This window comes from Urocitellus parryii, chromosome 8 (assembly GCF_045843805.1).
Source record: "Urocitellus parryii isolate mUroPar1 chromosome 8, mUroPar1.hap1, whole genome shotgun sequence".
Taxonomy (NCBI): Eukaryota; Metazoa; Chordata; class Mammalia; order Rodentia; family Sciuridae; genus Urocitellus; species Urocitellus parryii.
The window spans coordinates 32632530-32656784 of record NC_135538.1 but is presented as its reverse complement, the minus strand read 5'-3'; the positions used below and the strand labels follow the sequence as shown (position 1 = coordinate 32656784).

Genomic DNA, 24255 nt, shown 5'->3' with positions numbered 1-24255 from the left:
TTAGCTAAATGTAAATGATGTTGTGAGTGCTTCCTGAGTAAATAATTTCCATTATTTATCAGATTCAGCCATCAGATGATTCTAAAAATACTTATCAAGCTCTCAATAGCATTTTCTTTTTTTTAGAAGTTGCTTGCTTGGGTGCCAAGTTACAATCAAGAATGAAATTTAAAAAAAAATATTTTTAGCAGTAGATGAAGATAACAATTTATTTTAATGTGGTTCTCAGGATCAAACCCAGTGCCTCCCATATGCTAGGCAAGTGCACTACAACTGAGCTACAACCTCAGCCCAAGAATGAAATTTTTTTAAAAGAGAGATCAATAGAATAGAGGAAGGGAACCATGAGAGGTAGGAGGGGAGGGAAGGTGGGTATTGTGGAATGAAATTGACCAATTTTATTAGGTGCATGTATGAATATGTCACAATGAATCCCACTGTTATGTATAATTTTAATGGACTAATAAAAATTAAATTAAAAGGTTAAAAAAGAGATGAAATTCTTAGAATTTCATGGTATATTTTATCAAAGGTTATCAAGTGGCTTTGAATATTGCTGATAATTCTCCCTGAACTGTGACTAAAACTAGCCTAAGGGAAGTAAAACTTGAGCCATTTCTAACAATTAATGAAGACAGTCTTGAAAACTTTCTGTTTGATGTTTCTCCCACTAATTTTTTATTTAAAGTCTGGTATCCCATATTTAACTTACTATTTTTTCTTTCAGTTTTATGTTGCATAATTGTTATGTCACTTATATTGAGTACAGTTATAAATGTGGAGCCCTTAAAACTATGCCTTGTCCCTGTTGGTTTTCAGGAAAAAATAATCTTCAAACAAAGTACTATACTATTGTCCAGGATATTAAAAATTCCAGGCTTGTAAACTCTTAGCATTTTGGTATTGAAGATACCACATGTATTGTTTCTCTATACTTGAAATGATCTTAACTGTTTTGACTTTTACAGGGCAGATTTTCCATGGCTTTAATCATTTTTGTGACTTTCCTTGAGTTCTCCTAACATGTTAATATCTCCATCTATCTTTAAATGATAGGGAGCCTTGGAAAGGGTCTGGCCTTTCTAGCAAGAAGAGGATAATTTGGGGGTCCTAAGCCTGCATATAATGTCACTGTCCGACTTTTTTAACTTTAATGTTTTATCCGTTTGAAGGAATAATGTCCCTGAGACAATTATAGCAATCCAGTAGATTCCTTAAGAAAATAAGATCCTTCTTAGCTTTACCCTAAATGATATCTGATTCTGATACACTCACTTATCTTCTCAGAATGATACTCCTTTTATTATGAAAGAAAGCACCTCCCGTAATAGCTGGATGGTAAGACTGATTCAGATAGATTTTATTAGAAAGGAGCATATTGCCCAGCAAAACATTCTTCAGAGAACAAAGATTATGCTAGTGTTATAATATATGTCAGATAAAGTAGATTTCTATTGATTGCTGGATTCTTTTTTGAGAAAGAGAGAGAGAGAGAGAGAGAGAATTTATATATATATATATATATATATATATATATATATATATATATATATATATTTAGTTTTCAGCGAACACAACATTTTTGTTTGTATGTGGTGCTGAGGATCGAACCCGGGCCACATGCATGCCAGGCGAGCACGCTACTGCTTGAGCCACATCCCCAGCCCGATTGCTGGATTCTTTATTATTAAAGATGTTTTCTGATCCAGGAATATAACTTTAGTGTCCTTGAGGCCTCATGCTCTTTTGAACCACTGCTTTTTGTATTATGAGTTATGGAATTAATTCAATTTCACTTGCTTATGAAAGCTAACTCCATAAGACTCATGTTGGAAGTCATCCATGAAGAATTCTGCAAAATAGTTGGTACTTACCTTTTGCTAAAATTAATTAGCCTGGCAGATTAAAGGAACTTTCTTGTTTCTCTTATTTCTTCTTTTTTATAGAAAGGCCATTTCCAAAACTTAAATGGAGAGTATAGTGGCTAGTCAAAGCAGGCATCAGTATCTTGAAAACCAATGCCTTTATTTAAGCTATCATTAGTCTTCTGTTTGATATAAAGGAATCATTGCCCCCTACCCCAACAAAAAAGAAAAAGCATTTAAATGAGAAGAAGTAAGGAATAGTCAGTTTTCATTTACTGAGAACTTTTTTCATTCCTGAAATCTCACTTTGACTGAAATGGAGAGTATAGTGATACATTACAAATCAACTATACTTTATACTACAAATCCCTAAAGTTCACTAGTGATAATAATGGCTCCTCCATGTGTGTATATAGGTTTTTTAAAATTATATTTCACCATTTTAAGCACTTTCACAAATTGATTTAGTTCACATAGTACTTTGTGATAAGTATTATTGTTAACTTCATTTTACAGATGAGGAAACTAAAGCAAAGCTGAATAATTGATATTATGGTTTGGATCTTAAATGTCCCCCAAAGGCCCATATGCTGAAAGGCTTGATCATCAGCCTGTGTGTGGCACTGTTGGGAGGTGGTGGAACCTTTAGGAGGTGGGGCTCAGTGGAAGGAAGTTAGGTCCTTAGGGGTGTGCCCTGAAGGGGGATGCTGGGACTCCAGCATCTTCCTCTCTCTTTTGTGCTTAAAAGCTGCCAAGCGTGAGCACATTTCCTTCTTCACATGTTGCCACCATAATTTATTACTTTGTCATAGACCTAAAGCCACAAGGCCAACCAACTGTGAACTGAAACATCTAAAACCATGAGCCAAGATTAATCCTTTCCTGTGTGTGTGGGTTTTTTTTTTTTTTGGGTGCTGGGATTAAACTCAGGGCCTTGTGCATGCAAGGCAAGCACTCTACCAACTGAGCTATATCTCTAGACCAATCCTTTCCTTTTTAAATTTGATTTATCTCAGGTGTTTTGTCCCAGTGATGAAAATCTGACAGATACTGCTGGACAGTAGCAGAGCTAGGATTTGAACTCATATTCTCACTGCTCCTTGGCATAATGCTCTGCTGCCTGTCTTGAGGCATCCTACTCACCAAATCAAAGAAATTGATTTTATTCTTCTTAGACTCAAATAAGCAGTATTTGATGTTGTCAGCTGTCCTCTTCACCAGACTTTATCATCCATCGCACTTGTGACAATTAATTGAGCATTACTTCATGTTACACACTCTTCCAGGCACAGGGAGTCGTATTTTAGTGAATAAACCTCAGACAAAAGTTTTTCGCTGTGTGGAGCTTGCATTCTTATGGGCAGACACAGATAATGGCAGACAATGAAAAATATATATAATAAGTAAACTACATAGTATGTTAGAAGATGCAGATAGTAGAAAATTTTGCCAACTACATAAAGAGAGAAGAACAGAAAAGATTTAAGAATACCTTTTGGGATGGGAATGTAAAATAAATTGGGCAGCCAGGAGAGGCTCTATTAAGAAAATAATACTTGACCAAAGAATTAAGGGAGAGGCAGGATGAATTGTAAGGATATTGGGGAGGAACAGGCTGCAGCAGGCTGCAGGCAGTACAGAGACTTTGAGGTGGGCTTGTGCCTGGTGTGTTCAAGGAGTAGCAGGGAGGTCAGGGAGGCAGAGGGTAGACAGTGGTGGGAGACTAGGTCCAGAAAGTGCAGGAGCAGGCAGAACAGCACTCTAGGCAGATATGGGGACTTGGGCTCTTCCTTTGAGAGAGATGGAAATCCTTTAAAAGTTTTGAGCAGAGAAGTGAACGGATCTAGCATGTTTTTATAGGATCACTCTGGCTGTTGGCAGGCAGTGGAAGGGGCCATTGTGAACATCCAGGTGAAAGACAAAATGGCCCTTCCCAAGGTGGAATGGAGTGGTGAGGATTCAATGTATTTTTAAAGGAAGAACCAACACAGTTTGGATGTGGGGTTTAGAGACAGGGGGAACCAAGAAGGACCCCAAGCTTGGGAAAGCCTGTGAGTGGAGCAATCAAGACCAGGAGCTCAGTTTTGAATATGGAAAAAAAAACATGCATAATATAATATTGGAAATTAAGAATGGCTGAAATGTCCAGCAGCATAGAATTATATGAATAAATTATGATACTTGCATATGATAGAATACTATGAGATAAAAATATTTTGCATATTTATATTAAATATTCACCTGGACTATTTAATGAAAAAAAATAAAAGCTGATTATCAGGTATTACTCAGGACACAACCATATCCCTATAAAAAGGAAAAAAAATGTACTTGTTATTTACATAGGAAAAATGAAATGCAGAACTAAAGCCATGCTTTTGAATTCCTATTTAAATTTTTTTCTGTAATATGTTTTAAACAGTAAAAAGGAAAAATATGTGTTCTAATTACCTTCATTTCACAGACTGCATTTTGGGACTCTGAGGCTGTGATTCAGGGCCATTCTAGTGTAAGGGAGATGGAAACATTATTTCCTATGGTTTGGTATAAGGAATATCACTTTGTAATTTTTCAACAATTACCTGTTCTTGCTATGAAAGGACACTGAATATAAGGAGAAAGAGAGAAAAAAACCTTAGAAGGTCCACTTATCCCTCATTCCAATTTAAAGTAGCTTAATTTTAGGTGATTTTTATATGAGGACTTCAAAATTGCATTCATCTTTTTAGAACATTTTTGCAGTATAAAATGTTAAGGTCCACATCACTTTTTTCCCCCATTGTTGTTGTGAATGAATACTCTGTCCTTGGTATCTCAAATTTCAACATATTCTTGATTAGTTCTGAGACTTAGAGTATATGAAATTATGAATGCTGCTAAATTTAAATCAGAATTCTTTAATTGATGGTTTTAAAACTACAATTCATTCTATGTGGAGAGACTTTAACAACTTTACAACAGTTTTGTAGTATTTATTTTCAAGTGCCAGTAGGCAGTATTATGTCCCAAAATGTAATATCAGGTTCTAAGAAAATGATATAAATATGAACTGCCTGCTGGGATGAAATAATTGATTGATATGATTTTGTTTTGTCATTTCAAGGGTGTGAAAAAGATAGATCCTGAATTGTATGAAAAATTTATCAGCCAAAAGTTTGGAGAAGAATTATGCTCTCGCATAGATCTTTGCTCCATGCTTAAGAAGAAACAAAGTGATGGTTATTATCATTGTGAGTCTTCAATTGTGATTGGTGAGTGTCACTTAAAAATTATTGTCTTTATTTTTGACTTTAGCATCACTTTATTTTGATAGATATTTAGGATTAGTCATAATGTTGTTCTTAATGACGTATTTTTCTAAGTATGTTTGGTAATAACACAAATAAAATTTTGTGGACCATTTTTCATATTTATATCAGTCAAAATTTACTACCTATAGTTTTTATACTTCTGTGCTTTAAATTTAATGAAGTCTTAAAATGTTGATTCAAAATTCATTTCAGTTGAATTTTATTTCATGAACATGAAGACAGCATTTTCTCCACTAAGGCCTACATAACCACACCATTTCTCACCAGGCATTTTCATGTTTGCTACTTTTAATTAGGAATAGAATGATTCAGGTAAGAAAGTTTCACTCAGAGAAGAGAAAGTGAGGGTGGCCTGAAAAATTTGAAGACTTCAGTTTCTTCAATAAGGAAAACATGTTCGGAGAAGCCCTGAGATTTATGTATACATGCTTCTATCTTCATACATAAATGCTTCTGTCAGGTGGCAAGTGATGAAACAGACTCCTACGCAATTGTGTTTCCAGGTGCACTAAATGAAGACCCTTTAGCCCAAAGAAGGCCAGACTATTCCCCACCTTTTGCAGATTGAATGTATTTCACGGGAGCCTGCTCTATTGTATGTCAAATGTACTATTTCAAATAAGACACTATTCTTGTAAAATTGTGAACTTGAAGACAACCTGATTTATATGCTTTTAAAGTAACATGAAAATAACTCAAAGAAGAAAAATATATGTATTGAATGTCTCAAGGTCTCAGCCAAGATATTTTCCTTCCACTTCAGCTTGAAGAAAATCTATGGATATATGTACATCCTGAAAGAATCTTAATACTGAAGTTTATTAAAGCATTTAAAAATGTTCAAGAGACACAATTTATTTCTAGATCCTCATGACAGATCTCCAGAGAAGTCATCATTTTACGTTCCAAAGATTTTAGCTATCTTAAACAGAAGATATTCCGTATGTCGTTTGAGTTTTATATTCTGAAACATTTCAGGTCTATTTTAAGGAGGATTTTTCATGCTTTTGGAGCTGTCTTCCATCCAAATTTTGAGGAGGACTGAACATTTCCATTTAGGTTCATTGCAAAGTATCTAAATTTTTACATCCTTCTTGTGTAGTACAGGTTTTGGCTAGCTTTCCCTTTTTCTCTGTGATTAGTTTAGGTCAACCTGGAAAGGGTTCATCACTTTTTCCACTCATAGTTAAGAAAACAAAAAATATGAGGATTTTGCTGAAGATACTGTGGGATTGGTATTGGACAGCTCATAGCGCATACCACCTAAATTGACACTAGGAGTGTCTGCTCTGTTCAACCCTCATCCTGATGTTCCAGCCTTGTAGATTCCCTCTTTCATTTCTATTTTCTAACTTTCTATTTTCTCCTTAGTGTCGCTAATTTCTCTAGGCTTCTATGTTTCTCTTACCTTTTTATAATTCAGAGTGATTTTGTTTTTTTCAAACTCCACCAATCTATCTTTCTCATACCAATCATTGAACATTATTTAAAAATATTTGTTTTGGCTTCTTACAAATACTCTTTTTTTTCTATCACATTTGGTGATTCTAGTAGGAGCTTTAAAAATGATATTTGTATCTAAAATAACTTATGTTAGAATTAACCAAGTTTAATGTATACTAGAGTTTATTTGCTTATGTATAATTATTGATTTTTCCAATCATACCCAAGTTTTATAACAGAATATTTATCAGGATTTGGGATACTTTCTTTGTGAATTTCATTTCTGGGTTAGATTCAGTTGGCTTACATTTGTTTGGGTTCTCTTTGATTTTTGATCCTCACTCAAATTTAATGTCTATTTCCTGAGCCTTGAACCAATATTTTAAAAAATTGACACATAATAATTATATGTACTTATGGAATACAGTGTGTTATTATAATGCAGATATGCAATGTGTAATGACCAAATCAGAGTAATTAACATAGCCATCATCTAAAACGTTTATCATCTCCTTCTGTTGGGAATATTAAAAATTCTTCTTATCTCTTTTAAAATCTATAATAAATTATTGTAAAGGACAGTCACCCTACTTTGCTCTAAAGCACTAGATTGACCTTCTCCAAACATGTTTTCCTATTTTATTGTATGTATTAATAGAGTAGAACAGAGTTCAGACCTAAGGTATTTTGTCTTGAGAATTCTGTGTAGAAGTTAAGCTTTTGAGACTTGGCAGCTTCCTGAAATTGTTTATAAAACGTTGTGTATAGAAATATATGTTAATTTTTAGAGTGAGAGAGTTGAGCTTTCATCACATTTGAATATTTCCTATCTTTTAATTTGTTAATAATGGCATTCTTAGAAAGTGCTAGATTCCAAATCACTGATATTCTTTTTGGCTTTTTTTTTTTTTTTTTTTTTGCAGTGCCAGAGTTGAACCCAGGGTTTTATACATGCTAGGCAAGTGATGTACCTTGAGCTACACTTCCAACCCTAGGACATTTCATTAATATGAATGACTATATGATTCATTTTTAAGATTTCTAGTTGACTCTTTTTCCTACTTCCCTGTTCTATACTTGGCTTCCTTATTACTTTTATTCATGTCTTTGAATACTTCAATATAGTTGATTTAAAAAAAAACTGTTTTTTTTAGTTGTAGATGGACACAATACCTTTATTTTTTTATTTTTTGTGGTTCTGGGGATCAAACCCAGTGCCTCATGCAAGTTAGGGAAGGGTTCTACCACTGAGCCACAACCCCAGCCCTCAATATAATTAATTTTAAATTTCTTTTTACATTGTAAAAATCTATAGTTCCATGAGTATGAATTCTTGTGTTTGTTTGGTCTTTTGTGACACATATTCTCTTCTCTTGTGCTTTTTTAAGTTGTTGTCGTCCCTCCACCAGCCTAAGGCTCATCTTATTGTGTATATTTCCCCCTGAAAACCTCATGTGGGTTTTGCAGTTTTCTTAGTCCTGGTTGATGTCATGCCTATTTATCATGGGCTGCAACTCCTTCCCAAACCTAACTGAGCTAATCAGCTAAAGTTAAAATCCAGAAAAAAGTAAAAAACCTGATTGTTTCTGGTGAAAACTGGTAGTGAAATATGGTCTGATTGGAATATCCTAGGGTTAGGAAAGCTGTTCTCTGTGAACTTCTTACTTGAGTTGGGTGAATGAATTTTTCTCAGGCAACTACATTGCATTTTTATTTCCTTAGGGAAAGTAATTGACTAAATGACATCCTTTGTAAGATTGATAAACAATTGATAAATAATAGTCATAAACAATTCAGTGCTTGCAAAGATTGGTATACTTTTTTTAATTAAAATTTGTTTTTGGTTATGCATGGCACAGTATCTTTTTTGTTTATTTATTTTTATGTGGTTTATTTATTTTATGTATTAATAGAGTAGAACAGAGTTCAAACCCTGAGGTATTTTGTGCTGAGGATAGAACCTAGTGCCTCACATATGCAAGATAAGTGCTCTGTCACTGAGCCACAACCCCAGCCCTAGAGACTGGTATACTTTTATCTGTCAGACCTGACTTATAGTGGGGAATTTGGAAAGGTTTAGAAGAGTTTATTTTGTAGGCTAGGGATTTTTTTTAAATAAATTCTGAAAGGAGAGGTAGAAACAATGATTTTCTGGGAACAGCAGTATTTTTTGGCTTAATAATAATTGCTCAACCTTAACTTAGTGAATATTAATAAGTAGGTGCAATGTTCATACTATGTTTTTGGGCATTATAAGATATAGAGAAGTATAAGACATAGTCCTTAAGGGTGATAATTGACATCCAAGACTACATATGAGAAATGGAGAGGGAGGAGGACTAGAGTAATAGGATTTGTTTATAAAAGTAGGGGTTTGGTGGTTCACAGTGGAAGAAACTTATAATTTTAGCTTCTGGGCAAGTGTGGGGATGAGGATTAGGGAAATTCAGCTGAATGTGATGAGACTGAAGAGCAGAGAGATGAAGAGCAGAGAAAAGAGACTTTCTAAAGCAATAAGCATGATTTATAGTGGGAGGGGAGCAGTGGGTTGGAGGCAGGGTGGAGGCAATAATAGTGATAAGGAGTACCTTAATTGAACCTACAATTTCGTTAGCTGAGGAAGCTAGAGTGGGAGGTTGCTAGGTTTGTGAGTACGAGCAGTTGGTGAGCAGATGAACAGATTTACACATACTGAGGCAGTGAATATGTACTGAAGGGAACTGAGTAGTTAACATGTAATATAGAGAGTTTAATACTCAACATAAGAATACAGGAATGAATCCTAAAAGAGAGATATTCACTTAATTTTAGACTGTAGCACAGTGGTATGGAGGAGGTAAGGTTTCGGCCAACCATAGGCTCAGATAGATGCAAATGGGTCTGTACAGACCTGGTGATAGAACAGGAAAAGGGTTAGTCAAGTAAGTCAGACTCACCATTGTTTTTGATGTTCCTAGGCTTAGGATAAAATGCAGTTAATACACCTAACTTACTGAACACCATAGATTAGCCCAGCTTACCTTCAACATGCACATTAGCCTACACTGGGGCAAAATCATCTAACATGAAGTCAATTTTGTAATAAAATTTTTAATATCTCATTTAATTTATTGAATACATGTATCCCAAACATACTGGTATTATAAAACTCTGTAGATTGTCAATTGTTACCCTTGTGATTTGTTGGAGGCCCTTCTAACTGAGGACCTCAGCTCTCACTTTGGAATCCTGCTCTTCAGTGCTCTATACCTTGGGGGTCAGGGCAAAGCTCCAAAGCCTTTGAGCTACCCCTTCTGGATCTTGCATGGTTTCAGTATGTGGGTGTGGGGATCTTTTTTTTTGGGTAAGTTTTAAATTCTTTTAAAATATATAAAATATATAAAACTTTAGGTTTACCAGTTCTTAAAATTCGGTCTATGCATCCCTAGTGGTCCCTTAGACACTTTACAAAGTTTAGGAGGACAAAACTATTTTTATAATAATACAAGACTTATTTGCCTTTTCCACTAGGGTTATCAATTATACTAAGCATGCAAAAAAATGGATAGAACTATGTTTGGTCAATATGAATCAAGTTGGTTGCAATTAAAATATCATTTTTCCCCCTGTCCTGGGGATTGAACCCAGAGGTACTGTACCACTGAGCTACATCTTCAACCCCTTTTAAAAGTTTTTAAATTTTGAGACAGGGCCTCACTGAGTTAGTTGCACATGCTGACCTCAAACTTGTCATCTTCTTGTTGCAGACTCTGGAATAGCTAGGATTACAGGTGTGCACCATCGTGCTGGCTAAAACTCATTTTTTAAAAAAAGCAGTTTCACATAAGAATGTTCTTGCTGAGTAGTAAAAATGATTAATTGTGTTTCATTTTGACCTTTGAGAAATGAAGATGGCAAGTACTCACAAAGCATTTCTAAAGCACACTGAAGTAAGATAAGAGGTTAACTTTACAAAAGCACTCAAGCAACTGTTAAAGCTTCGAGCTGAAGTGGACACTTTCTTTCTTGCAACAGCACTTTTATTTGAAGAACAACTGACAGGCAAACTATGGTTTTCAAACTTGAGTATTAACAGATATTTTCTTAAAATAAGTGAACTGTCACATCAGCTACAACTAACATTATTTACTATTCATGATGAAACCCAGGCTTTCAAGCAAAAATAAGAAATTTGGAAGACTCTCATCTATTGCCATGAACTTGACTTAAACTAAACTAAATACTTTTCCCCACTTTTTACTTTAACAACTTTTGTACAGAGTGTGTTCCATTTTCCCAGTTTATTTTTATCTATCACACTCTCTTGTAGTAAAACGTAAACAGTCATTTTTATTGAGGTGTAACCCATATACAAACCCCATACAGATTAAAGTATAAAATGTGATGAGTTTTTACATATAAATACATCTGTGGAAGCACCATAATGATCGAGATACTGAACATTTACTTCACTCCCAAAGTTTACTGGTGTCCTTTGCCAATCCATATTTATAGACTTTTCTAATGAGGTGAGGATGATACAAATGAATGTGCTTTTTGGTTTGTATAATGAAATTGTGTCAAGAGATGGAAGATCTCCATAACTCAGTGGATCAATATTTTTAAAATGACCAATCATGTTAGAAAAGTTACACATGAAGAAAAAGGTACATCAAAAGTTCTAGACTACTAAAAAGATTTAAACGTAGAGTATGAAGCTTAATTGATAAGTTTTAATATTCTACATTGCAATTAAGCTTGAAGAGACTTGTCAAATTTTGTATCAAAGAATATCCATAATTTTATGAATTTAATAAGTATTTATAAATACTTATATAAATATATAAATTTATATATCTCATATAAATATATAAATATAATATAAATATATAAATTTATGTATTTATATAAATTTATATAAATATATAAACCCATATAAATGAAAGTTCTTTATTAGGAAAGGACTATTTATAATTTTTAAGAGAGTAAAAAGACCTGAGGCCAAAATATTTAAAAACTTCTTCCTTGGGCTGGGGATGTGGCTCAAGCAGTAGCTCGCTCGCCTGGCATGCGTGCGGTCCGGGTTCGATCCTCAGCACCACATACAAATAAAGATGTGTCCACCGAAAACTAAAAAATAAATATTAAAATTCTTTCTCTCTCTCTCTCTCTTTAAAAAAAAACAACTTCTTCCTTATTTCATGGGTCCAAGTAAACTATGAAAAACGTAATTTTCAGACAACTATCTTCACTCAATTTTGATAAATATTTCAAAAATATTCTTACAGTAAAATTTACTGGAAATTAATTTTGATGGTTCCTTAACTGTCTTTTTATATAATACAAATGGGTTTGAGTCCTCTCATTACTTTTTTCTCTTTCCCCATTAATTTCCATTTGAGAATTCTGTGGTAAAAATGTTAAGCATAAAAATATTTCAGACTGAGAAAGAGCATATCTATATGTAAAAAATAATTTTTCTGGGAAACCGATTTTCTATAATATAGGAATGTCTCCACTATGGTTAACAAGATAAAAAATTTTGTCTTGTTTTCTTTTGCACAGGCTGACAGGGAGATGATTAAGAAAATTTCATCTCTACTTATAGACTGATTAAGATGAAGCTATTTCGAGCATATTAGAAGAGGGCACAGGGAAAAACATTGTATTATATAAAGGAACTGTATACCATTTTTACTACTAAAATTTTTTAGTAGTTGGAAGTTTTCTCTAAACTAAACATACAGAATTATCAAGTAGTTTAATAAGGATTGAGAACAGGATATTTCATTATTTCCTTGATAACACAGAAATTTGGTGGCCATATAAATCAGCTGGTAATTGAAACTCTTGGGTTGTTTCTTTATATTTGTTTGAGTTAGAAGAACCTTCTGGATAAGTAACTGATAAATTAATCTTAGTGATAGCTCACTGTATTTTAACTGGTATATCTGCTGTTAATCTGGATGCTAACACGAAGTGGCAGCTGTGGCTCAAGCTATTTTGAAATCCATCCATTAGCCTGGTTTTAAGCCTTCTGACTTATTAGTTATCTTAGGAACCCTACATATTGAGGGGCAGTGATAAGTGTTAATTTTAACTGTCAGGACTAGAATGATGCAGTAATAAGTTATCTTGCTAGTTATATTTAGAACCTCCAATTTAAAGCCATTTTTGAAAATATGAATAATAAGTAAATATTGAATTATAAGTAAAAAAATTAAACTATATGAATGAAATTTCTGGAGTTCAAAGTCTGTTTTCAAACAAAGCCATTAAGATTTGGGAAATTAGTATTAGGATACACTTCTAATTGCCAGCAGTTATTGCTAACTAGCCCCTGACATTGCCCAATGCCATTGCCTTTTAGTGAGATTTTCACCACACTGAATAGTATTTATTAATGTTTTTAAAAGGCTTAGCACAGTGTCTGACATAGTTATTAATAGCAATACTACTCCTATTGGAATACTTATTGTAATAATATTCTTACTTTCCTATCAGAACACCCATTTCATGTTATTAAATATTTGCATTACTCTGAATGCTTCCTTAAATTGGCATGTAATTAACACTGCATTTCAATAGTAAAAATGTGTATGTGTGTGTGTATAATGATTCTATGAATGTGGTTTCACATTGCATATACATAGTTACTTGAAATTTTAAGTTTATATGTTTATGTATATAAATACATAGGTAAAGATAAAAACTTGGTTCAATTATATTTTTAGCTATGAGAAAAAAAATTTGGCAAATCTTATACAATATATTCTTATTAAGTAATTTGAGGGCTTGGAGATGTAGCTCAATGATAGAGCATCTGTCTGTCATATAAGAAACCTTGGTTTAATCCTCAGTATCAGCATCCCTCCCCCATTTTTTTGATAAAGAGATGAAATCCATAAGAGACAAACTTATAAATCTCATAAATTTCTTTTTCTTTGAAGTAAATCATGGAGGACTTGGAGAGGATGCAAAATAGTAAAGAGAAAGGGAGCCTATGAGCAAGTAAACTGCAGAGTGGAAAGTATGGTGACCAGGAGTTTCTAGAATCAGACAGAATTGTTCTAATCACATTGACACTTCTCAGTTGGACAACTTTGTGCCTGTTACTTAACATCTCTCACACCAATTACCTCATCTATAAAATGGGACTAATAATAGTTACTGTAGTGACTGCCGTGATGACTCAATGAGATCACACAGGAGAAGCTATTGGCCTCATGCTCGACTCACACTCAGGACTCACTCACTGATGCTGTCATTGCTATTTTCATGACAAATTTTGTGTAGAATTCTTAAGTGCAGGACAGAAGAGACTGAGGAATGGCTTAAGGAAGGTTTAGTATAAGAAAGAAAATGTCAATTTCTTCTTCATCTTTGCTAGAAGTACAACAATCCAGACACTAGGAAAGACTGTGGGTTCTAAAGGAACGTTAAGATCTTGGAATAGGTATTAAGGGATTTGCAAAAATGTCTTTCCTGACCATCTATTAAGATGGAAGAGAGAATACCATTTATTCGATAGTCTGATCTGGAGGTTTGGATTACCTCATGAAGTTTCTTCATCATTAGAATCTAAAGGTTTTCTGTTTATATTAAATTGTTGTAGTTTTTCCAAAAGCTAGACTTTATTATTGTATCTCTGATTAATTGCAAGAGGAGTAATAAAATTCTCATTCTCTAGCTCTATCTGAAAATCCAATTCCACTGTGTTTTTCTTTGGTTATAATATTATTCTTAAAATAGAAATGGGGATAGGGAGAGAAGTATGATTGTAGTGGGCAAATGGCTCTTGGTTGTCATGCTGGCAGAATGCGTTTAGAATTCATTGATGCTGCCTGCAGTACCAGTTCATTTATAGGTCCCTCCAGGAATTTGAAGCATTACTAACCATTGTTCACACAGAGACCCCTCCTTCACTTTAAAACATCTTCAGTCTGGTTTTTGTTAATATAATTTATTTGGACAATTTATTTAGTGGTTATTTTTTGAACTTACCAAGTGCCAAGCATTATGCTGTGTAGTGAAGAACAAAGATGGGCAAACATGAACCATACTTTCAAGGAGTTTGTGAGAAGTCATGCAAACTAACAATTATACGGTGATAATGACTGTAATGAAGTTAATGAGAAAAGTGAGTGTACTTCTCATTCTGCTTAGGATTATTGGAAAGGCTGTTCAGAAGAGGAAAGGTTTGAACTGAAAATGAGAATGTTTGGAGGGAGGCAAGAAAAAGGAGGTGTTTTCCAGGCTGAGAAAGCAGCATAAAAAGCCACCTGAAGGAGTCTATGTAGAGACATGCAAGTAATTCTCTCTGTACATGAGCTACTTGTCCTTAAGGAGTTTAGGTCTTATTTGTAGGGGGAAAAAACCATAGACAATTTTGGAGCTAGAAATGGCATTATCAAATGAGTGCTTCAGAAATGTCATTCTTTCAGTCACATAAAAGCAGAATGGTTGAGGAGAAAAAGGATACTGAATCACAAGACTAGTAAGAAGGTGATAGATAGTGTTGGTTGAAGCAGGTCATGATAATTGCCCACACTTAACATTTGCAGTGGGGATAAAGAAAGAAACAGATCTTAGGTAGGAGGGAAAAATCCATATTTTTTGATATTTTTAGATTTGGGGTGAGTTGTGGGAGGCAAGGAGAAGCCTAGGATGGTTTCTAGATTTGGCATTTAGACAGGTTGGTAGACAATAGTGCCCTACATCAATATAGAGAGTAAAAGAAAACAGAGTTTTGTGACAAGAATTGAGTTCAATTTTGGGCTTATGAAAAGAACCTGTGGCCCAGTCAGTGGCATATTGAGGAGAGGGGGCTAGGAGAGAGATGACATACTTGAATCCAGTGGCCTTAGATTAGTAGTTCAAACTATGTATATGAATGAAATAGCTGAGGGTTATCGGGAAATCTGTAACTTCAGACTTGCTTTGCAATAGCTACCTGTGATAAAAATTATAGAGGAAGGATGGAAACAAAGGACTAGGATAGAAATAAAAGGTTATAGAAATTATTAGGCAAATATGGTAAATCTTTTTATTGTTTTGTCTTTTGAACAGAAAGAGTGAAAAAAAGACGTACTATTTAAGTGTCTGTCTTCTACAAAGACACTTCTGCTGGTAGAAACTAGCAGGTGGGCCTGAGGGTTAATGAAACACAGAAAAGACTATTTCCTTTTTTTGAAGTTTAAACTCCCCATATTTTTCTATTAACCTATGAAGATCCTTTGATATTTTATCTGAGCTTTAGTATGTTTTACATAAAAATGCCTAAAGAACTAACTAGCTAACTGAAATAACAACAGTTTGTCAATGCACAAATTGTGATTCTATTTGATCTTCTGTCAACTGTGGTAATAATTCAGGTGAGTACTTTGTCTTGATTCTGGCTATGAGTAAAGAAAACTGCATTCGACCATCATAGGATTTGTATTCCATTCCAGAGAACCATAGCTGTCAGATATATTTTCATTGCTAACAGCTTTGATCAAAGCAAAAGGTTTATTTAAGCAGTCAGTCTTAGCATAGTAAGGTTTAGAGAAAGGCAGTTTATAGTTTGGCTTCTTGTTTTCAACCATGTATTTTAGCTTGTGACATACATTTACCCATACATGATAGTTCGTTCGTTCCTTCGTTTGTTTGTTCGTTCGTTCGTTCCTTCCTTCCTTCCTCTTTTTCTTTAGTCCTGGGGATTGAACCCAGGGGTTCTCTACCAGAGTTATGCCCACCCCTTTTATATTTTATTTTGAGACATGGTCTCACTGTATTGCCTGGGTTGTCCTTGAACTTGGATCCTCCTACCTCAACCTCCCAAGTAGTTGGGATTACACATGCCACAGTACCTGCTAGATAGTTTTTATTTTTATTTTTATTAGAGTGATAGTCAGTGATTTGCTTTGGGGCTTTTTCTTTTCTTTTTTGCTACATGAAATTACTCATAGACTTGTTTTAGTCTAATTTCTTGCTGTAATGAAATACCAAAAGCTGACTACTTTATAAATAACATGGGCCTCAAATCACAGTTCTGGAGGCTGAAGTTCCAAAATCAGGTAATTCAGTAAGGGCTTCCTTGGCTATGCCATAAACATGGTGGATAGCATGATGGTGGGAGTATGTGCAGAAGAAATCACATGGTGAGAGAGGAAGCCAGAGGGATAAGGTTTAGGTTTGTTCTTTTTTATAACAACTCACTCTCTCAGAAACTCACTCCCACTGGGAGACCAGCATTAATCCCTCCCAAAGGCATACCACATCCAAGCCATAGCAGACCCTTACATTCACTTTCTTAAGTTTAATTGGACAAAGAAAGGAGACTGCATTGTTATTAAAAGGTAAATGCAAAACTCTCACATACATCAGTGGTTTGCCTATTCCAAGTCCATTGTTTTCTTCGTCTTTCCCTTCAATGTGATACAGTGACTTTAGGGTACATGGGCCTGGTTTTAATCCTGCAGACTGTTGTTTCCATTTATCTTGCTAGTGATTAGTTTAGGAGATGGCATGTGTCCCACTTGTGATATGTGAGGGGAAGTCTACTTGGAGCCTGTTAACATTTGGCTATGAGGTGTACCCCCAAAGCGCCGGTGTTAATGCAAAGGTAAATGATTAGGTTATGAGAGAGATGACCTAATTCATGGATTCATTTATTTAATGGGTTAATGATTTGAATGGACTAACTGGGTGGTGACTATAGGCAGGTGGGATGTGACTTGGTGAAGTAGGAGTAGGTCACTGGGGGTATGCCTAAACATAATACATAGTCTATGTGTGTAAATCTCTCTTTCTGTTTCCTGGATATCAAAAGCTGAATAGCTTTCTTCTACTATGCTCTTCTGCCACAATGTTCTGCCTTATCTTGACTCCAGAGTGATGGAGCTGGCTAACCTTACACTGTGAACCCAAAATAAAAATTTCCTCCTCTAAGTTGTCCTTGTCAGATATTTTGCTCACTGTGATGATAAATGGACTAAACCAGAAATTGGTATCAAGAAATGGGGTCATTGCTGTGACGAATCTGATCAGGTGATTCTGAAGCCTTTGGAAATGATTTGTGGGAGGAGTTTGGAAAAGTTTGGAGATGCAGACTAGAGAAGCCATAGAATGTTGTAAGCAGGGCTTAATGGGCAATTCTGTAGAATCTCAGGACTAGAATACTAATAGGAATATGGACAGTAAAGACTGAGTCATGAGATTTCAGAGAAGAATGAGGACTCTATTAGGAATTTTACTAGAGATCATTCATGTTACATTTTGGCAAAGAAATTGTATACATTTTGCCAAGGCTTCCTGTGAGGCTCTATTTAAAGGTGATGGACTAATTAATCTGGCAGAAGAAATTTCAAGGCAATACAGCATTAAGGCAGTGGCATGAATATTGCTGGGAGTGAATAGTCAGTTTTACTATAAGAGTCAGGAGTAAAAAAGTAGACAAGAAAGATTTTAAAACTTGCAGTTTGTCCAGAAAACTGTGTGTAAATTTGGGGCCAAGGAAGATGTGGTTGTTGAAGAGATGACTGCCACTAAAAAGAGAAGCCAAACACTTTGCACAGACAATAGGAGAGGGCATCCCAAGAATCAGTGAGACCACACTCATCAAATGCTCAAGGTTGTAAAAGGGAAAACTCCTATGGGACACTCTGCTCACACAGGGGTACCTTAGAAGTTGTTTCTCCAGGATTTGATTCATCATGCTCAGCCTCCAAGGCACTTAAAGGCCACTGCAGCCTTGGTCGAAAATGGCCCAGCTACTGTTGGAGCTGGTGGCAGACCCTGGCATCATTAATATGATGCTGACTCTGTAGAAATGCAGTATATAGAGTTAGGGGGTCATGGAGGCTTTCACTAAGATTTCAAAGGAAGATGTGGGAAGCCAAGCAAAGTGTTTCAGAGTTAAAAATCCCTGGGGGCCATGTGTGAAGTTGTGAGAAGAAAGCCAAAGATTCAGTGGAAACCCCCTGGATTAGGAGATGCCAGTAACCTGAAATGTCTGCTAAGGAAAGTTACTGGCTGCCAACAAAACCAGCCTAAGAGAGAGGTCATGAGCAATGCAACCAGGAAAGCCATGTGGTGGGACTGCCAAAGTCCTTTGGAGTTCACATTTTACCAATGTGTTCCCTTGATTCTGGTTGCGAAGTTACAGGATCTAATGTTTATCTGGCTGGGATTAATCTTGTTTGGGTCCTATTCCTTCTTTCTAGGCTTCTCTTTCTTCCTTTTGGAATGGGAATGATTACTCTGTATCACTGTATATTGGATTATGTTATTGCTTTTGCCTTAAGTCTCAGAGGAAACTTTGGACTTGGGCTTTTGGGCAATGCCAGACTGTTAAGACTATGGAAGCTCTTATAAATGGACTAAATGCAGTTTGAATTGTGAGATGGACATGAGATTTGGGGGGCCAGGAGTAGGTATCTAAACCTATTATGGTTTAGATATATGATTTGTCTCCCAAATGTTCCTGTGTTAATTTTCAGAGGTGAGATGATTAGAGTGTTAGAGCTGTACCATAATCAGTGGATTAATTCATTTTATGGATTGATAATTTGTATTGACTAACAAGACGGTAATTGTAGGCAGGTGGTGCATGACTGGAGGAAGTAGGTCACTGGGAGTATGCCTTTGGAGTTTATATTTTGTCCCTTGTGCCTTGTGCCTCCCCCTACTCCCTCTCTCTTTATTTTTGCATCCTGGCCATCATGACTGAGCAGCTTTCTTCTGCCATGCCCCTTGCCATGATGTTCTGCTTTATCTTGGGCCCAGAATTATGGAGTCAGCTGACCAAGAACTGAGCCTCTGAAACTGTGAGCCCCAAATAACTTTTTCTCCTCAGTTTGTTCTTGTTGGGAATTTTGGTTACAGTGATGAAAAGAAGAACAGCACAGAACCTCTGAGAATAATTCTTAGGGGGATGATAAAAAGAGGTTTGGAGGGAGTGCCATTTTTTTTTAAACTGGAAATCTTTGGGCATACATGTGATGCCTGGATTTTGTTCTAACCGTGAGCACATATGGGATCTTAGAAAGATGAGTCTTGATGATCTTGTTAAGCCATTAAATTAACCAATCCTAGAATTATAACCCCACAGATTATAGGAGATAATGACATTTCTTGTTAAATCAGGAGTTTGTTTCAAATGCATACTGATAAATATTTCAGTTGTGAATTAAGAAACTTTATTAACAGAAAATAGATTCAGCATTTTTGTTCTGACAAATCAGAACAAAATCAACAGTTCTGACAGTTACCACATGTTGTTAGAAGCGTCCATAAACAGACTAATCAGAATGAATACATACTGACATAGTGTATCAGATGAATTTCAGCCTGGGCCGTGGAGGACTCATGACAGATGGTGAGAAACTGCCAAAAACAGCCTGATTTAATGGCATTTCATCTAGTAAAATGAATTTTCTTTTCATTTTCTTGGGGATTTACTTTCATTCTTTGTTATCCCTTTATGTGTATAAGAAAAAAACTTTAATAATAATGTATTGAATTAGAGCACCTTTTATTTGAGGCTTGGCAGGAAATGTGACTGATGGTTGTCTTGCCCAAGGTCAAACAGTGAACCACTTTCAGAGCTAAATATAGATTGAGAGTATTCTGCATGAAGAATAATTAGGACCTGTGAAAACTGCCAATATACTAGAAAGTATAGAACCAAATTTTATGTTGTTGAGTTACAAATAAAATCTACTTGTTGGGTCCTATTGGCATTTCTAAGATACATTTCTTTCTCCCTATGAAGGATGTTGCTTTCTCCTCATAAAGGTTGGGGGCATTAAGAGATTAAAGGCTCTTGAATAAGAAAGTATCCATGTCTGATTATATAAGTGCTAACCAGCCAATTTAGTATACTTTGTGCTTATACTGTATAATTTTTCTTTTTTTTTTTCAAATAAGGTTTTAACATCTAAACATTTAACTTGTCCTTGAATAAGTAATTCATGTCAGCTTTTGTGATTTCATTGTCAGTACCTGAAAAGGACAGACTGTAGAAAGCAGAGTTGAACAGAAGCTATCTAGAATAAATGACTGTTCCTGGTTTTTGTTCTCCCAGCACTGCATTGCCTTAACAACACTGCCAACCAGGATTTATTTCTTGGGAATGCTGGGTTCTCTCTTGCTTCCTTAAGGCTATGGCTCCTACTATCCTTTGGCCCTGGCTTCCTTGTCTACTGTGGCTATACTTCTGGATTCAAGAGTCAAAGCTTATATGATCATCATATTAGCACATAGTGTTCAATAAATACTGGCTGGAATTGAATTAGTAAAATGTGTCCACATATACATAGAGTTGATTTGTTTGCATCTTATCAGCCTTCTTCCAGTCACCTTACCTCAAGTGTTCTGTCATCTGAGTGAGAAATAAATTCTCCTCCCTAATTTATTTCTCAACTAAGGAAAAGGCTTTGACTACCTACATTACTTCAAGTAGGGTGACACACATGGAAAAGCACTGACTGAACAGTAACCATGGAGGAGCCACTTGAAAATTGGCACAACAGAAGTTCTTCACTAGAGACTTGGGAATGGCTGCTATGAGTTGGTAAAAAATGAGGACTTCTTTTGTAGCTCTAGTTATTTACTTATTTCTTCCCCTTTCCTAAATGCATATGTGCTGTATATGATATGCTATTTTCTCTTTCTTGTGTTTTATAGAAAAAATCTCTTTCCAATTACATGCTAAAATTGTATAGTGTATAGCAATTACAAATAAGTGCAACTTTTAGGGAAGAACAAAACCACTGCAGAGAGAAGTAAAAGATTTGTTGGAAATATGACTATTGTAGGAGTAATGGTAAAAAAAAAAAATTAACTCCCACATTTTACAGTCAGACTGAGATTCTTTCCCCAGGTACTTAAAACAGGACTTTACCAGTGGGATTTATAGATAATTCCTGAGGTTTATTTAGTTGTTGTTCCCAGTCTCTTTCCTAGATTGACAGAGACCTTCATAAGAACAGCTTTCAAACATCTGTATTGGATAATTTAGTTTCAGAACCTTTACCTTGGGTTCCAAAATGACTACAAAGACACAGCAGTGACCAAACAATGGAGAGGTATCTTTTGGGTGGGGGTGGTATACATATGCTGATTGTGGAGTCATCATGGAGAGTTGATTTGTTTTTAACAAGAACATACAGAAACAAAATACAGTATTGGATATGTACTCCAAACCCCTTCAGGCCTGGAATAATTATTCATCTTTTGGCATCCAAGTTTCCATGAGTTATGTTTCCGAACATTATCAAGACTTCATGAACTTAGGTTGAAACTGCCTCATTTCTTAGTGTAATAGTTTCCTTAAGTGCACTGCCTGCTGTATAATGAAACCTTCCCAAAGGGTCTCTTGTAGTTAAAGGCATGTGTTCTCTAAGGCTTAGTTCCAGAATTTGGAGGAATAAGGCAGGTCTTCCCTCTTGATGCAGCATAATGTAATGTCCTCTTTCTCCTCCACTCTTTTGAATAAAGGTACATTTTCTTTTCTTTCTGATGGGTTTCTACGAGGAGTCAAGCTTATTTCCTTTAATGAAAGGTGCTATCACAGAATTGGTAATCTATTCAGTTTTTCAGAGGCAGAATCTTGTTTTTCTTTCATTTTGTAATTTGTTCAAATTAGTTATACATGACAGTAGAATGTATTTTGATACATTGTATACAAATGGAGCGTAACTTCTCCTTCATCTGGCTGAACATGGTGCAGAGTCACACTGGTAGTGTAATCACACATGTATATAGAGTAATAATGTCCCTCTCATTCCATTGTCCTTCCCATCCCTACACCCACTTCCCTTCCCTCACTCCCCTCTGCACAATCCGAAGTTCCTTCATTCTTCCCTACCTACCCCCATTATGGATCAGCATCTACTTACCAGAGAAAACATTCAGCCTTTGCTTTTTTGGAGTTTGGCTCATTTTGCTTAGCATGATATTCTCCAGCTGCATCCATTTACCTAAAAATGCCATAATTTCATTCTTCCTTAAGACTGAGTAATACTCCATTGTGTACCACATTTTCTTTATCCATTCATCTGTTGAAGGACATCTGGGTTGGTTCCCATAGTTTAGCTATTATGAATTGAGCTGCTATAAGCATTGATGTGGCTGTGTCACTGTAGTATGCTGATTTTAAGTCCTTTGGGTCTAAACCTATGAGTGGGATAACAGGGTCAAATGGTGGTTCCATTCCAAGTTTTCTGAGGTATCCCCACACTGTTTTCTATAGTGGTTTCACCAATTTGAAGTCCCACCAGCAATGTATCAATGTATCTTTTCCCCCACATCCTCACCAACACTAATTGTTGCTTGTATTCTTGATAATTGCCATTATGACTGGAATTAGGTGAAATCTTAGAGTAGTTTTGATTTGCATTTCTGTAATCGCTAGAGATGATAAACATTTTTTCATATGTTTGTTGATTGGTTGTAGTTCTTCTTCTAGGAAGTGTCTGTTCAGTTCCTTAGCCCATTTATTGATTGGGTTATTTGTTTTTTTGGTGTTAAGTTTTTGAGTTCTTGATATATCTTGAATATTAGTGCTCTGAGGTGTGTGTAGTAAAGATTTTCTCCCATTCTGTAGGTTCTCTTTTCACATTATTGACTGTTTCCTTTGCTGAGAAGAAACTTTTTAGTTTGAATCCATCCCATTTGTTTATTCTTGATTTTACTTCTTGTGCTTTAGGAGTCCTGTTAAGGAAGTCAGTTCTTAAACCAACATGGTGGAGATTGGGGCCTACTTTTTCTTCTGTTACTCTGTTCTAGTGCCTAAGTCTTGATCCACTTTGAGTTTGTAGGGTGAGAAAGAAAGGTTTAATTTCATTTTGCTATATGGACTTCCAGTTTTCCCAGCACATTTGCTTAATAGGCTGTCTTTTCTCCAATATATGTTTTTGGCACTTTTTCTAGTGTGAGATAACTATATTTGTGTGTGTTTTTCTCTGTGTCTTATATTCTATACCATTGGTTATATGTCTATTTTGGTGCCAATACCATGCCATTTTTGTTACTTTTGCTCTGTAGTATAGTTTAAGATTTGGTATTGTGATGCCATCTGCTTTATTCTTCTTGCTAAGGATTGCTTTGGCTATTCTGGGTCTCTTATTTTTCAAATGAATTTTGTGATTGCTTTTCCTAGTTCTATGAAGCATCTCCTTGGGATTTTAATAGGAATTGCATTAAGTCTATGTAATGCTTTTGGTAGTATGGCAATTTTGACATTAATTCTGCTTATCCAAGAGCTTTGAAGATCTTTCTGTCTTTTAAGGTCTTCTTTAATTTCTTTCGTTCATGTTCTGTAGTTTAAATTGTAGAGGTCTTTTACCTCTTTTGTTAGGTTGATTTTATTTGTTTATTTTTTTGAGGCTATTGTGAATGGGGTAGTTTTCCTAATTTCTCTTGCAGTAGATTCATCACTGATATATAGAAATGCACTTGATTTATGGGTATTTATTTTACATCCTCAAAGGCATAATCTTATAGCAAGATTTATTCTTTATTAGTGAGATATTTCTGTATTTCAGTCTTAATTGTGTATTTTCAAAAACAGTGTCAACTGGGGATAATTAATAAAGTCACATTAGTAGAGTTCATCATAGAAGTGCTATCTCCCTAAACTCTTCCATTTGAGTTAGGGGCCTTTTGTTTAG

At 35.3% G+C, this 24255-nt stretch overlaps 1 protein-coding gene across 2 annotated transcripts in view; it reads left to right on the top strand.

Annotated features, from left to right (window-relative positions):
- Akap7 (A-kinase anchoring protein 7) overlaps positions 1-24255 on the top strand; it is a 135405-nt gene that overhangs the window by 76119 nt on the left and 35031 nt on the right. For both annotated transcript variants that reach the window (XM_026381154.2, XM_026381163.2), the window contains exon 7: positions 4969-5116. In XM_026381154.2, the coding sequence (XP_026236939.2) occupies positions 4969-5116 (148 nt within the window). The remainder of the gene's footprint in view (positions 1-4968; positions 5117-24255) is intronic.